The sequence below is a fragment of the Eumetopias jubatus genome, unplaced genomic scaffold (assembly GCF_037043125.1).
Source record: "Eumetopias jubatus isolate StellerSeaLion01/CBP00866 unplaced genomic scaffold, mEumJub1_p1.0 scaffold_1, whole genome shotgun sequence".
NCBI lineage: Eukaryota > Metazoa > Chordata > Mammalia > Carnivora > Otariidae > Eumetopias > Eumetopias jubatus.
In genome coordinates this window covers 187,861,403-187,878,064 of record NW_028274807.1, presented here as the reverse complement: position 1 = coordinate 187,878,064, position 16,662 = coordinate 187,861,403, and the positions used below count along the sequence as shown (strand labels likewise).

Genomic DNA, 16,662 nt, shown 5'->3' with positions numbered 1-16,662 from the left:
GAGGACCAGGGAAAGCCAAGCCCGCCACAGCAATGAGCGTTCCACTATTACCAGTCAACGTGGATTGTGTAACAGTGGGTATGGGGTGAAGTGCAGGGAGTGATGGGGGAAAGGTAGACATGTTAAATGAGAGAAAGAAAGTCTTGGTAAATAATTTGTAAAACTCAGCATCACACACATTAGAAGGTATTTTGGGCATAGGGATGATAGCTTCCAGGATTGGCTTCTTTACTCAAACCTATCTTTAAGAGGTTTGGTGTTACTGAATGAACTTCAGAGGATCTCCTCAGCATTTAGATTTTTTTAAAAAAGATTTTATTTATTTATTTGAGAGAGAGAGAGAGGAAGGGAGAGAGCACAAGTGGAGGGGAGGGGCAGAGGGAGAAGCAGACTCCCCACTGAGCAGGGAGCCTGATGTGGGGCTCAATCCCAGGACCCTGGGATCATGACCTGAAGCCGAAGGCAGATGCTTACTTAACCAGCTGAGCCACCCAGGTGCCCCAGCATTTACATTTTTGTTTGAATTCAGATTTTCCTGGGTTGTTAACTACCTGCAAAGGTCAGAGTCAGGGAGATGCTCCCTACACACATTCTTCCAGGTAAAAAAATCTAACTAAACTTTTGTGTGCCTGGACACTGCTACTTCCTGACTCAGGGTGACTGTCAGGCAGAAAAAAATTAATTTCTAAGTGTGGAGGGGGTAGTACCATTCTCTGGTTGGAGAAGATTCCATTTTTATCTGATTTTCAGCAATGCATGGAAAAGAACCTTTTCATCAAGGAAATATTTAGACGTTATTTCTTTCCTGGGGGCATAGTCTCATCAATGTTTGCAACAGGACCATGATATGAGATGATAATTTTGCTCTGCAGAAAATAGGGGTTTAAATGGCAACTCTACATTTAACTGATAGCATGAAAAACCAACGATGTTTCACTCCCAGACCCCTGCCGTGAATACTACAAAAGCTGTATTATTTGTCTTATATAATTAGCTCACAAATTTTGGAATTTTACCTCAAAATGTGGCCAAAAGGATTGGCAAATATCACAGTACCACTAATGCCACAATCTGTCTGTTTAAGCTCCAATGTCAACTTCTGATCACACAATTTAAATAACTTAGATTTAATTCCTAGGTGAAATTTGAGGACATTTTAATATCAGTATAAGAGGATTTGGGAAAATGAACAGGGATAAGAAGTGTTTTCTACCACATTTAAAAAGGCATTCAGATCTCTTCATGGAACATTTTTTTTTTATGGGAGTATGGGCAGAGGGAGAGAAAGAGAGAGAACCTTAAGCAGACTCCATACCCAGTGTGGAGCTCAATGCAGGGCTTGATCTCACAACCCTGAGATCATGACCTGAGCCAAAATCAAGAGTCAGATGCTTAACTGACTGAGCCACCGAGGTGCTCCTATTCATGGAACTTTTAAGACAGCATGTCTGATGTTCACAGTGGAGGCTCATGCAGCCATCTCTGTCTGATGATTTGTGGCACGTGGGTGTGACTGAATTGACAGATTACAGCACAGGGTTTCAATGGAGGAAGGCTGCCCAGCACTTGCCTCCCTTCTCTCCTAGGAAGAAAGGATAAACCTACACCTTTTATAAGCATGTGAGGATGACAATGCTGCCAGCAGAAACACCAGGCTCCTTACAACTTCTTTTTCAGATCCCAAGGAAGTCAAAGCAGAAAGGATGCAGAATTCCAGGAGCCAGTTCTGCCTGATGCTATTGCTTCATTTGGCCTTCTGGATAAACTAAAGGAAATGTACAGTAAATTTTAGTGGAAGAGAGAAAGTAACTTCCTGGAGGGGCAACCATCAGTGAGAGAGAGATTCCTGTCCTGGTGTAACTTCCTGCCTATCATCTGACTACTCAAAAAAAGAGCATGACACTTGGAATCAGAGCAGTCAGCGTTCTACTTACTGGCTAAATGAACTTAAACTCTTTGATGTGCCTAAACTGGGGAGATTTATTGTAATTCCCTGGATTGTTTAATCACAGGTCCAAATGAGAGTTTACATAAAATTGTACAGCCAATGCCCAAAACATTTAATAAAGGCCGGATGAGCAGAGAGAGAGAGAGGCTAGGAAGAGGTAAGGTGCAGTCCTGGTTGAAAGGCATCTTGAATCTATGACTAGGGGTGATGGAAAAAGTGAGGAACTGTATTTGTGAAGGCATTTTTTAATTGAAGTATAGTTGACATACAATATTATATTAGTTTCAGGTATACAACATAGTGATTCAACATTTATTAACATTACAAAGTGATCACCATATAAATCTAGCTACCATCTGTCACCAAAAAAGGTTATTACAATATTATTAAGTATATTCCCTAGGCTGTAAATACACCCGTGTGTCTTATTTATTTTATGACTTTTATACCTTTAAATTCCCTTCCCCTATTTTGCCCAGACCCTCTTCTCCAACAACCACCAGACTGTTCTCTGTATCCATGAGTCTATTTCTGTTTTATTTTGTTTGTTGTCTTTTAGATTCCACACATATGTGACATCATATGTTATTTGTCTTTCTCCTTCTAACATATTTCACTTATTAAATACCCTCTAGGTCCATCCAATGTTGCCACAAGTGGAAAGATCTACTTCCTTTTTTAGGATTGAGTAATGTTCCATTGTATATATACACTGTATCTTCTTTAGCCATTCATCTACTAATGGACACTTGGGTTGCTTCCCTATTTTGGCAATTGTAAATAAGGCTGCAGTAAACATAGAGGTGCATATATTTTTTTCAGATTAGCGTTTTTGTTTTCTTCAAATATCCAGAAGTGGAAATATGGAATTGCATGATAGTTCTATTTTTATTTGTTTTGAGGAACATTCATACTGCTTTCCATAGTGGCTGTATCATTTTGCACTCCTACCTATACGAAACAGGGTTCCCTTTTCCACACATCTTCACCAACACTGGTTTTTCTTGTCTTTTTGGTGATAGCCATTCTGACAGATGTGAGGTGATATCTCATTGTAGTTTTGATTTTCATTTCCCTAATGCTTAATGATGTTGAAAATTTTTTCATATACCTGTTGGCCATCTGCGTGTCTTCTTTGGAGAAATATGTATTCAGGTCCTCTGCCCATTTTTTTGGAATGTTGGATTGTTGGATTGTTTGTTTTTTTGAAATTGAGCTGTGTGAGTTTTTAAAATATATTCTGGATATTAATCCCTTATCAGTTATATCATTTACAAATATCTTCTCCCATTCAGTAAGTTGTCTTTTTGTTTACTGATGGTTTCCTTCACTATGCAAAAGTTTTTTAGTTTGATATAGTCCCATTTATTTTTGCTTTTGTTGCCCTTGCCTGAGGAGACAGATCCAAAAAAATATTGCTTAGACTTATGTCCAAGAGTTTTCTGCTTATGTTTTCTTCTAGGAGTTTTCTGGTCTTACATTTAAGACTTGAATCCATTTTGATTTTATTGTTGTATATGGTGTAAGAAAGTGGCCCAGTTTCATTCTTTTGTATGTAGCTGTCCAGTTTTCCCTTATTGAAGAGACTGTCTTTTCCCCATTGTATGTTCTTATCTCTTTTGTTGAAGATTAATTGACCATATAAGTGTGGGCTTATTCCTGGATTCTCAATACTGTTCCATTGGTTGTGCGTGTTTTTTGTGCCATACTGTTTTGATTACTATAACTTTGTAGTATAGTTTGAAATCAGGGCGTGTGATACCACCATCTGCGCTCTTCTTTCTCAAGATTTCTTTAGCTACTTGAGGTCTTTGTGGTTCCACACAAATTTTAGGATTATTTATTCTAGTTTTGTGAAAAATACTATTGGTATTTTGATAGATATTGCATTGAATGTGAGGACTGCTTTGGGTAGTATGGATATTTTAACAATATTAATTTTTCCACTCCTTGAGCAAAGTATACCTTTCTGTTTATTTGTATCTTCCACCAATGACTTAGTTTTCAGGGTAACAGGTTTAAATTTATTCCTAGGTTTTCTATTCCTTTTGATGCAATTGTAAGTGGGATTGTTTCCTTAATTTCTCTTTTGGATAGTTTGTTGTTTGTTCATTCAAATTCCACAAATTTATGTATATTAACTTTGTATCCTGCAACTTTACTGAATTCATTTATTAGTTCTAATAGTCTTTTGGTGGAGTTTTAAGGGTTTCCTATACACAGTATTATGTCATCTGTGAATAGTGACAGCTTTATTTCTTCTTTCCCAATCCAGATGTCTTTTATTTCTTTTTCTTGTCCGATTTCTATGGCTAAGACTTTTTTTTTTTTAATATTTTATTTAGTTGCCAGAGAGAGAGAGAAAGAGACCACACAAACAAGGGGAGCAGCAGGCAGAGGGAGAGAGAGAAGCAGGCTCCCCGTTGAGCAGAGAGCCTGATGTGGGGCTTGATCCCAGGACCCCCAAGATCATGACCTGAGCCGAAGGCAGACGCTTAACCGACTGAACCATCCAGGTGTCCAAGACTTCTAATATTATGTTGAATAAAAGTGGTGAGAGTGGGCATCCTTGTCTTGTTCTTGATTTGAGAGGAAAAATTTCAGCTTTTCACCATTGATGTTAGCTGTAGGTCTGTCATAGATGGCCCTTATCATATTGAGGTACATTCCTTCTGTACCCACTTTTTGAGAGTTTTAATCACAATTGAATATTGAATTTCAGTGAATGCTTTTCCTGCATCTATTGAAATGGTCCTATAATTTTTCCCTTCTTTTTGTTAATGTGATTGATCACATCGATTGATTTGCAGATTTGAATCATCCTTGCACCCCTGGAATAAATCCTATTTGATCGTGCTATATGATCCTTTTCCTGTACTGTTAAATTCAGGTTACTCATATTTTGTTGAGGATTTTTGTATCTATGTTCATCAGGGATATTGGCCTGCAATTTTCTGTTTTTGTGGTATGGTCTGGTTTTGATATCAGGGTAATGTTCATATCTCACAGAATGAATTTGGAAGCATTCTTTCCTCTTTAGTTTTTTGGAATAGTTTGAGGAGGATAGGTATTAACTCTTTTTTAAGTGTTTGGTAGAATTCATCTGTGAAGCCATCTGGTCCTAGAGTTTTGTTTGTTGGAGTTACTTGATTACTAATTCAGTTTCATTAATAACAATCAGTATATTCAGATTTTCTATTTCTTCTTGATTCAGTCTTAGAAGATTGTATATTTATAGGAATTTATCCATTTTTTTCTAGGTTGTCCCATTTGTTGGAATATAATTATTTGTAGTAGTCTCTTATTATCCTTAGTATTTCTGTGGTATCAGTTGGAACTTCTCTTTCATTTCTGATTCTATTTGAACTCTCTTTTCATAATGAATCTGGCTAAAGGTTTATCAATTTTGTTTATCTCTTCAAAGAACTAGCTCTTAGTTTCATTGCTTTTTTTCTATCATATTGTTTTTAGTCTTTACTTCATGTATTTCTGATCTGATTTTTATTATTGCCTTCCTTCTACTAACTTTGGATTTTGTTCTTTGTCTAGTTCCTTTAGGTGTAAGGTTGGATTGTTTATTTGAAATTTTTCTGGTTTCTTGAGGTGGGTGTGTATCACTATAAACTTTTCTCTTAGAACTGCTTTTGCTGTGTTCCATAGATGTTGGACCTTTGTGTTTCCATTTTTATTTGTTTCAAGGTATTTTTAAATTTCCTCATTGACCCACTGGTTGTTTAGTAGCATGTTGTTTAGCCTCCATGTGTTTGTGGGGTTTTTTGCAGTTTTCTTGTAGTCGATCTCTAGTTTCATATCATTGGGGTCAGAAAAGATACTTGATCTGATTTCAATCTTAAATTTATTGAGATATGTTTTGTGGCCTAACATACTATCTCTCCTGGAAATTGTTCCATGTACCCTTGAGAAGAATGATATTCTGCTGTTTTGAATGGAATGCTTTGTATATATCTATTAAGTCCATCTGATCTAAGGTATTTTTTAAGGTCAATGTTTCCTTATTGGTTTTCTGTCTGGATGACCTCTCCATTGAGGTAAGTGGGGTGTTAAAGTCTCCTCCTATTATTGTATTATTATTTCTCCCTTTATGTCTGTTAATGTTTGCTTTATGTATTTAGGTGCCTCTATGTTGGATGCATAAATATTTATAAGTGTTATATGTTCTCTTGTTGTATTGATCCCTTTATTATTATGCAATGCCCTTCTTTGTCTCTTGTTACAGTTTTTGTTTTAAAGTCTATTTTGTTTGATATAATTATTGCCACAACAACTTTTCTTTAGCATGAAATAGCTTTTTCCATCCCTTCACTTTCAGTCTGCATTTGTGTTTAGATCTGAAGTGAATCTCTGGTAGGCAGCATACAGATGGGTCTTGGGTTTTTTTAATCCATTCAGCTACTATATGTTTTTTGATTAGAACATTTAGTACATTTACATTTGAAGTAATTACTGATAGATATGTACTTACTGCCATTTTTTTTTATTATTTTCTGGTTGTTTTTGTAGTTTTTCTCTCTTCCTGTCTTCTTTTGCTCTCTTCGCTTGTGACTTGGTGACTTTCTTTATTGTTATGCCTGTATTCCTTTCTCTTTACTTTTTGTGTGTCTATTATAGGTATTTGATATGTGATTACTATGAGGTTCATGTATAACACCCTACATATATGGCACTGTATTTTAAATTGATGGTTGCATAAGTTCAAGCATACACTAAAAATACAACATCTCCACCCCTACCTTGTTTTGTTTTTGACATCATAATTCACATCTTACATTTTGTGTATTGCTTGATTAATTATTGTAGGTCTGGATGATTTCATTACTTTTATCTTTTAACCTTCATACTAGCTCTGTAGGTGGTTCACCCACTACCTGTACTATACGTTTACCTTTGCCAGTGAGATTTTTTCTTTCATAATTTTCTTACTTCTAGTTATAAACTTTCTTTTCCATTTAAGGAAATCCCCTTAAGACTCCTTGTAAGGCTGGTTTGGTGTTGATGAACTCCTTCAGCTTTTGTGTGTCTGGGAAACTCCCTGTCTTCAATTTTGAGTAATAATCATACTGGGTAGAGTATTCTTGGTTATAAGTCTTTTCCTTTCAGCACTTTGATTATATCATGCCACTCTGTCGGTCTACAAAATTTCTGCTAAAAAAATCAGCTATAATCTTATGGGGGTCCCTTTGTATGTAACTATTTGTTTTTCTTTTAATGATTTTAAGATTCTCTCTTTAACTGTTGACATTTTGATTATAATGTGCCTTGGTGTGTGTCTCTTTGGGTCCATCTTAGTTGGGGCTTTCTGTGATTTCTGGACCTGGATGCCTGTTTCCTTTGTCAGGTTAGGGAAGTTGTCAGCTATTATTTCTTCAAATAGGTTTTATATCCCTTTCTTTCTCACTTTTCCTACTGAGACTCCATAATATGAATGTTAGTACACTTGATGTTGTCTTGGAGATCTCTTAAACTATCCTCATTTTTAAAATTCTTTTTTCTTTTTGCTGTTCTGATTGGGTGATTTGCATATCATATCTTTCAGGTCATCGATCCATCCTTCTGCATCATCTAATCTGCTGTTGAGTCCCTTTGGTGTATTTTCCATTTCAGTTATTGTGTTCTTCAGCTCTGATTGGTTCTTTTTTATAGTTTCTATCTTTGTTGAAGTTCTCACTGTGTTCATCCATTCTTTTCCTAAGTTGGGGGAGCATATTTATGACCATTACTTTGAACTCTTTATCTGGTAGATTGCTTATCTCCATCTCATTTAGTTCTTTTTCTGAAGTCTTGTCTTGTTCTTTCATTTGGAACATATTCCTCTGTTTCTTCATTATGTCCAATTTTCTGTTTATTTCTATCTATTAGATAGATCTGTCTCCCAGTCTTGAAAGAGTGGCTTTATGCAGAATGTGTCATGTGGGGCCCAGTAATGCAAACTCCCCTTAGTCACCTGAGTGAGGTGCCCCAGGGGTGTCCCTAGTATGGGCTGTGTACACTCTCCTGTTGTGGCTGGGTGACAACTCACTGTTGTGCAGGGCTGGCCCCATCCCATCTGGCTGTAAGGCCTGCCTGTGAGTACTACAGGTATGCTGATGGGTGGGGTTATTGTCCTTTTGGCTGAGAGGCCCTGCTGAGGTACAGGATTATACAGGGCTCTCAGTGGAGCACATCCCCTGACATAGCAATCTAAAGGGAGGATTTCACAATGGTGCCTACCAGCACCAGGATAAGCACAGCAGAATGAAATAGGAAAATTGACTGCAGCCAGTGTCTCAGTCCCCAGGGAGAGGCTCAGCGCATGTGCTCTCTTTCTCTCTCTCTCTCTGTCCCATCTCACTGGCTGACATTCCAAAATTAGTAAGTGGATCTCTTTCACCTGTGGTCTATGTGCTTTTCAATCCCTTGTTTTTGCACTGGTTTCTGCATTGAGTGAGTCTGTGCTTAAGCCCTTTGATAGCAGTTTTGTTTTCTCTACAGTTCTATAGTTTTCCTGAGTGCATTCCCTGTTGGTTTTCAAAGCCTGGTGTTTGGGGGGCTGATCTTCTGTGTAGGATCTAAGGGTTGAAGTTTTTGATGTGGAGCTCAAATCTCTTGCTCCTCAGCAAAAATTTCTATATTTCTGAGATCCTTCTGATTGGAATGGGATGCTGCATCTGGAGTGTGGTTTCTTCCTTAGTGAGACTGTGTCTCTGCCACTTCCACCCATGTCAGTGCTGTCCCTTGTTGTGGAGGCCCTGTTCATCCAGTTTCTAGGCCCCCTTCAGAGAGGACAATTCCACATGTAGTTGTAGATTTGTTGTGTCTGTGGGAGGATGTAAGTTCAGGATCTTCCTACGCCACCATCTTGCCTGTCCCCTATCCAGGAATTTCTGGTTATGATATTTACAGGAGCTGATGTTCAACCATATGGGTTGAATTGCACACTCTCACTAAAATTCACTGTGATGCCAGAAATAGAAAAATCAGGGTTTGCTAAAAGAAGATAAGCTGGGGTACTTTGTTTCAATATCCCTTCATGACCTAGCCAATATCTAAAATCTTGATATTTTGTTTAATTTTTAGCAGATATTTATCAATTTTCCTTAGTATTAGCCAGGCTGGCTTAGGCAAAGAGAATTTATTTGTCTCAGAACCCAACTAAACTGAGGGAAAAGCAGTTACACAGCTGAGACTCAAGAATAAGTACAACCAGGGACTTGAACATCCTGAGTATCATGGTATATTTCCTGCCTCTATCTCTTTTTGTATGTTGACTTCATTCTTTTATCTTCTTTTCCCTACGTGGAAGAATTAAGCATGACTGCCGACATCTTTCTAGCATGAGAAGACACAGCTCTGTTGGCCCAGAGTCCACAGGTCCCAGGGCAGTAATTCATTGGTTTAGTTGCATCAGGCATCCATTTCTGGACCAATCACTTGTGGTCAGGGCAGGCTGGAAACCGTGCCTGGTTCCATGTGGGTAAAGAACATAGTTCCAGGACTAACTAGTTGTGGCAAGGAGACCACTGGCATGAATAAACAATGAAGAAGATAGTCCATTTCTACAAGAACAGGAGATAGTGATGGGCAGACTCTTTCATAGAAATCCTCAATACCCCAAATGTTTGGAGGATTCTCCATATACTTGGAAAATACTCTCCATTCTCTATAAATAATAACCAAGATTCACTCTAATTGGCTATTTCATTGTCTAAGAAAGTCTAGTTCTAAGTAGTCAATAATATCCTACTTGTTATCAAAATACCTAGTGGTATGGGCCGAGGGAAAGAGTTTTTTGGTCTACCATTGTTCAGAGATGAACAATTTTGCTCACTATATAACAGTTGTTCATTCATGGTCTTTTAAAAATCGAAATTAGCCTACACTAGTTTCTTAAGTTATCATGTGAAGCCTCAAAGTAAACAACTAAAATAAAGGTGCCATGAACTTGCTTTTGATGTGTGTGTGGAGTGTGTGCATGTGTGTGTGATTTTCTTCAAATAGGATGAATACTTATTAGTTGGGGATGTAATAGTTGCCTAAAAGCAGAGAATGGACCAAATGAACTCTATTTTCTGGATAATCTGCTGAGGAGACACTGAGTTTATAGAAGTAAATTCTGAAGCCTTATTGATGTTTTTTCCCTCGTTAAGCAGGATTTTCAAACATAAGAGCCTTTCACGCTACCTTTCAGCAAATCCATAACTGCGTATTATTTTTAGCCAACAGACTGACTCTACTATAAACTTCGAAGATGTCCAAAAACAAGATGTAAAATATTTCAAAAAAGCTGCTTAAGCACAAATGGAGATTTTTGAGCTTTTTGGAATCTCTTTTTGGTTTCTCTTCTAGTGGAAGTCCTTCCCACGTGTCCAGGTCCTGAGACACTTCTTTCCATGAAGAGAAAGGCTGGATGCCAAGCTCTGCTAACTGTCCATCCTCCCTACCATCTCCCACAGCCCCTTACCCTCACAGGCACACATGTTCTGTGGTTACCATAGGAACTAGTAGGATCTAATTATTTAAAATTTTGATATTTTGTTCTCTGTGGATTTTTGCATTAATTTTGATCAAAAAATATTTCATTAAAATGTTCTTTATCTTGCTTACTGCATTTTTGGCCCCTTGCTTTTAAATTTTGCATCTTATATGAGTGTCTTACCCTTGTCTCAGGCCTCATATTTAGACAGACTTAAGAATCTAGTGTAGCACCTTAACTAGTACCTATCATGCTCAGTCTTGATTTCCCCACCTCTAAAACAAAAATGATAACTGAAATATCCTTATAGGGCTGTTTGAAGGATTAAATGAGATGGTACATGTAAAGCATTTAGTACGCGTGAAATGGAATCAGTATTCAGTGAATATGACTAGCATAAGTACTGTCAATAATAACACAAGTGACAGCAAAAGCAGTAGTAGTAGATAACACTTAGGTGCAGTCATCAATAGTAAGACATAATCCCAACTCTAGAGAAATCCTTTCTACTGGGAGGCTTAGACATGTAAAAATATAGTTGCCATTCAATGAACTGTTATAATAAAGGTTTATATGTGGTATGAAGAAAGCATGAGAGTGAGGAGAACTAGCTAAGCTCTTAGAGAAGGGGTTTTAAGTACCAAAGGCTGAGTAAGAGGGTTTGCTAAATGGAGAAGAAAAGAAAGATCACTCCAGTGTGTACAAAGTCACCGAGGCTGGAAAGGGCCTGCTGGACTGTTCAGAGGGAGACATTCTCTGTAGCTGGAATGGGGAATTCTGGTAGGAAAGTTGTGGGAGGTAAGCCTAATAAGAAAGGATCTTGTCTGTAGATTAAGAGCCTGGAATATCATTCTTAAGAGTTTAGATTTTTTTCTGGGGACAGTGGAGGATTCTACTGAAGGATTTTGAGACTCTGTTTTTGAGATGTTCACACATGAGGTTTAGAAAGGTAACTCTGTGAAGGATAGACAGGCGAGGGGCAGGGGTGGAGCCAGGGATACCCACAAGGAGGCTATTCTGAGATCCAGGTGATGAGGATGAGGGCCTGAATCAAAGCACCAGCAGTGGTACTGGAAAGCAGTCAAGAGACCTGACCCACACTTCAGAGGCAGAATCAATGACCTGGGTGGCTGACTGAGTGTGGGGTGCTTTGGGGATAAAGGAGAAACTGAGAATGCCTAGGAGGTCCCATCCACAGTAACTGACGGAGAACATGTGAAGAGGAGCCAATGTAGGTAAGTACGTATGGTGGGAAGAAGATAAGGAGTTAGATTTTGAACAATTTAACTTGGAATAAAGGGGAATATCCAAGAGGACATGCTCAATAGACAGTTGGAAATACAAGGGAGGGACCTGGGAGAAAGGGGAGGCTGGAGTTTGTGTGTTGATTGGAGTGTAGGAAATATATGTACTATCTCTGGGAGAGCTGCCCTGAGAAAGGAGGGTTGAGGGCCCAATCAGATGGTTGGCCTCATCTTTCTTCTCTGCTTCTCCGTTTTATCTTTCCATGGACCTTAAAAATCAGTGTGCTTCCTGTGTGGGACTTTGGACTGGTTCCCCAGCAAATGTCCCCAAAGCTTCCTTACCCTGGCTATTTGGTCTGCCATTTGGAGACGTCCATCCAGCTCTCGTCTGATCTGGGCTGCTTGCTCATCTGGATTGTCCAGCTGCACAAAAGCACAAATATGGAGACTTTCAGTTTGGATCACGAAAACCAATGAAATAATGACGTTGCATTTTACATGCCCCAATCTCTGCCCCCATAGACATATTTCACTAAAAGTTAAGAATCTTGTAACAGACAAATACGATTGGAGGGAAATCTTAAGTTAAACCCTACTATGTGGTAGGCAGTTGCTAGGAAAGACATTTGAATGAACTTGCACAAGAATCAGTTTGGAACTGCTAGACAGCAGTGCTTCTAATGAGGGCCCAATACAGCACCTCTATTTTGGTTCATGAAGAAAGTGTTTACATGACAGACATACAAGGAAGGAGCCAGTAATATAACTATTAGAAATGCATGGAACAGACATAGTGCTTATCCATAGTGCCTACAAGGCATATATCCTACAGCTGTCACACCCCTAGACCATGGGAGATTAATCAATCATTGCATTCTTTCTCACTGAGCCCTAAGACTTTCTCAGCCAGTACTCCAGATGGCCATTACCACTAAGTTGGTGTTAATATCTAAGTTGAAATCTATCCTTGTCTTCCCTGTAGTTAGAGCTATTAGGACATAAGAATCAGCATACCCAAGCATAAATAAACCTGGACAACTCCCTAACTTCTCTGGTTTTCTCATCTATAGAATGAAGGGGTTGGTTACATAATCTCCATCCTTATCACATCTTTGAAAGAGACTGGCAAATATTTCTGTAAAGGGACATATAATTATTACTTTGGGCTTTGAGGGTCATAAGATCTCTGTTGCAATGACTCAATTATTCCAATCAGATGTGAAAACAGACATAGACAATACATAAATGAATGAGCATTTCTGTGATCCAATAAAACTTTATGTGCAACAACATGTGGCAGGTCATAGTTACTGATCTCTGCTCTATGAATTGAGTTTCTCTCTTTATTTCCAAGCAAGCCTATTGTTATCCTTCAAACTGTAATTGAGTTTGTTTTGTTCAGTAATTTATGATTAATTTTATTCACAGAAAAGTTTAATAAATAGGGAATAATGGCATTCAAATAGAATGGGCTTTATTCCTCTTTATAGTGCATATTAACTCACAATAAAAAGTAGCTTAAGAAGTATCTGAGTTTTCTAAGTCCCTTTCCTTTAAAAGCTATTTTTATTTAGAAACTTGAAAATAAAAACCCAGATCCAGAGGTGCCTGGGTGGCTCAGTCAGTTAAGTGTCCGACTCTTGATTTCGCCTCAGGTTGTGATCTCAGGGTCACAAGATTGAGTGCCACTGAGGGCTGTGTGCTCAGCAGGGAATCTGCTTGAGATTCTCTCTCTCCCTCCCCCTCTGCCCCTCTCCCCTCTCTAAAATTAAAAAAACAAAAAACAAAAAACAAAAACCCCACCCAGATCCATGCTTAAAAAAAAAAAAAAAGAATCTCATCTGTGGTACAAAATGGTATAGAAAGTAAGTTCTTTTTAATATGATGTAAACAAGAACACTGAAAAATTTATGGTCATACTTTTAAAGCATCATCAATGGTCTTTTTTTAAAGATTTATTTATTTATGAGAGAGAGAAATGTGAGCAGGGGAGGGGCAGAGGGAGAGGGAGGGAGAGACTCTCAAGCAGACTCCCCACCGAGCACAGAGCCAGTTGCTGGCTCTTGGTTTCACTCAGGTCATGATCTCATGACCCCGAGATCATGACCTGAGCTGAAACCAAGAGGCAGAGGCTTAACTGACTAAGTCATCCAGGCGCCCCTTGGTTTGTTTTATAAAACACATAAAAATCCATCTAGCTTTATGCTGTGCATTTTTAGCACCCAATTTAATTCAGGAGTTGCCCTATCTTCTCCTTTCTACAGTTTTGAGGGGCAGGACTATTTCCTAGATCATAAAGCCTGGATTGCAACTTTCGACCATATATTCTAAGGCAGCACTTTCTAAAGAGTTCTGCCAAACAACAATCTTATTACATACTCCAGAAGAAAGGGTTCCAGAAGAATGGTCAGTTGAGTTTTGAAAATGGTGTATCAAAATGCACAAAGTCTCTGAGAAGTAAGGAAGTCTGCTAGACTTTGATCAACTTATTCTTTAATTTAAACTGAAATTTTTGTTTTTTGCACAATACAAGGCCCAGAGAATGAGCTGGAAATCCTGTTCTACATACATATAAAGAAAACCACCCAAAAGCAGTTACACTGCTACCCAGGGGTCCATCCATCACAAGCTTCCCCATAGGCGCACATGGGAAACAGGGTAGCCTCCACATTGTTTTTAAGTGCCAATGAGCTGTCTTCCTTCTATTCCCTTGGAAACCCAAGACTTCTTTAGGTCCAGGTGCCAACCCACTGGGAACACTCAGAAATGTCTTGTTCAAAATATATATGCAAACAAAACGTCTGACTTGTTCACTGAGAAGCAGCGAAATGATTTGGTTAGGGGCTAAAGTTGGGAATTCTGTCAGAAGATACAGTGTTCACAGAGGTTGAAAGTGAAAAGAGAAAACACAGCCCAATAGAACCATCCCCACTACTAAATTTTATGGAGGCATCTGGCCTCATGAAATGGAAATAGAGACAGCAGACAATGCTGGCAAAGAAGATGAGCAGGCTAGGTCTACAGTACGCTTCATTCATTAGTTCATGCATTCTCTCATTTACTCATTCATTTATCAGATTTTTATGGAATGTCTTGATATGCCAAGGCAGTGGAATACAGAAAGGCACAAGACAGACTTAGTCACTGCCTCCATGGAGCTTAAATCTAGCAAGAACAGATAAGATTATTTGAACATTTTGGGCACAAAAGAGAAGGGACTAGCATTTATTGATGCCTATGTCGAGCCTGGGTATCCTATGGCCTATATTTCAGTCTCTTCTAAAGGGTCTCAAGAACTAGATATTAATGCATTCTCCCAGGGAAAAGACTCTGGGGTCAGGAAATGGTGCTCCCTCCTGAAAACTTACAATACATATTAGCATGATTAAGATTCCAAGTAATTCTAGAATTAATAAGCCTATTGAACTGCATTTAATTTTGTCTTTTACCAATTATTTCACTGAAGAATATTCCACAGCGCAGTTGGGAAACAACTTTTTGCGGTAGGTACCATTATCACCCCCATTTTACAAAACTGAGTCTCAGTAAGGTTCAGGAACTTGCTGGACTTCACACAGCTGGTAAAGTGGTATGACCCATTAGAAATGGAGTCTGTCCTGCCTCAAACTGAAGCTCTTTTGCTCTTGCATTATGTTGGCTTCTTTCTTAAGTGCCTTGTTTGGTTTCTTAATTGGTCCTGACAATTAACTAACTCAGTGCCGTCACTTTGTTCCTTGTATACATGGGACAGTTTAACACATTGAGCCACCACTAGAGAAATGGGGGGGTAGGGGGTAGAGGGGTAGAAGGAGTAGAGGGGTAGAGGGGTAGAAGGGGTAGAGGGGTAGAGGGGTAGAGGGGTAGGAGGGGTAGAAGGGGTAGAAGGGGTAGAGGGGTAGAGGGGTAGAAGGGGTAGAGGGGTAGAAGGGGTAGAGGGGTAGAAGGGGTAGAGGGGTAGAGGGGTAGAAGGGGTAGAGGGGTAGAGGGGTAGAGGGGTAGAGGGGTAGAGGGGTAGAGGGGTAGAGGGGGTAGAGGGGTAGAAGGGGTAGAGGGGTAGAGGGGTAGAGGGGGTTACTTAACCTCTCTATGCTCCAGGTCTCTTCATCTGAATAATCAGTGTAAATCGACCTAAGGCTATCATGAGAATTCACTGAGGCACCGGGTATAAAGTGCTCAGCCCAGTTCTTGGCACAACAGTTTCCTGAACAAACCCTCAGGAAATGGTGGCTGCCTTTTGTGTTATTAAACAAGCCCAAGGTGGCTGTATTTCTGACATGGGCCACAGTGGGGCGTCCAAGATTCAGATGAGTATGTGCCAGACGGGACTCTGTCCCTCTCTGGTGCGGCTATGGGGGTGCTGCTCTATAGTCTGTGCACTAGAAAGGAAGGGATCGGGGGCTCCCCTCTCTTGATAAATTTCCTAGGCTTCCCAGTGTCACCAACATTCTCCAGGGTCAAGTCCCTTTGCTCTTAGACTTTAATTAGAAGGAGTGACCGGAATGTAGACATAACTGCCTGACAGCTAATGATCTGAAGGGAGGATGAGAAAGGAAATGCAACCAAAGCTCCCTCAAACAGCCTGGCATGATAGAGAAGGCCATCCTCAATCGAGGAGCTTGACAGCCCCACAGTATGAAATCCAAAAATATAAAGAGAAATCAAGTAATTACCTTTTCAAGTGCTAGAAAGAAAAAGCCAGAGAGTGAGCTTCCATGGAAACAAGGTTCTATTTACTGCACTGGCCTTTTCCACCAAGGAAAGGAAAGATCAGCTGGCAAACCAGGCCAAGGGCAAACCTTCCCGTTGACAGCTCATTAGGGTTAAAATATGTACACGTGCATGAAGGCTCTTTACCTAATTAGACAAATAATCTTCCTACTAGCAAAGGTCAAGCAGAGGCGGCGTGATGGTTGTCATGATTTGCCTGCCAAGCGAAGGGACTATTTCCCTGCACTATTCTCTTAAAAGTGATGGGGAGCTGAGCCCAGCACTGCCCAAGT

The 16,662-nt window shown here is 39.4% G+C and overlaps 1 protein-coding gene across 15 annotated transcripts in view; it reads right to left on the bottom strand.

Moving 5' to 3' along the window:
* Window positions 1-16,662, bottom strand: part of CADPS (calcium dependent secretion activator) — a 470,398-nt gene that overhangs the window by 243,046 nt on the left and 210,690 nt on the right. For all 15 annotated transcript variants that reach the window (XM_088021921.1, XM_088021929.1, XM_088021901.1 and 12 more), the window contains exon 4: window positions 12,005-12,085. In XM_088021921.1, coding sequence (XP_087878047.1) covers window positions 12,005-12,085 — 81 coding nt within the window. The remainder of the gene's footprint in view (window positions 1-12,004; window positions 12,086-16,662) is intronic.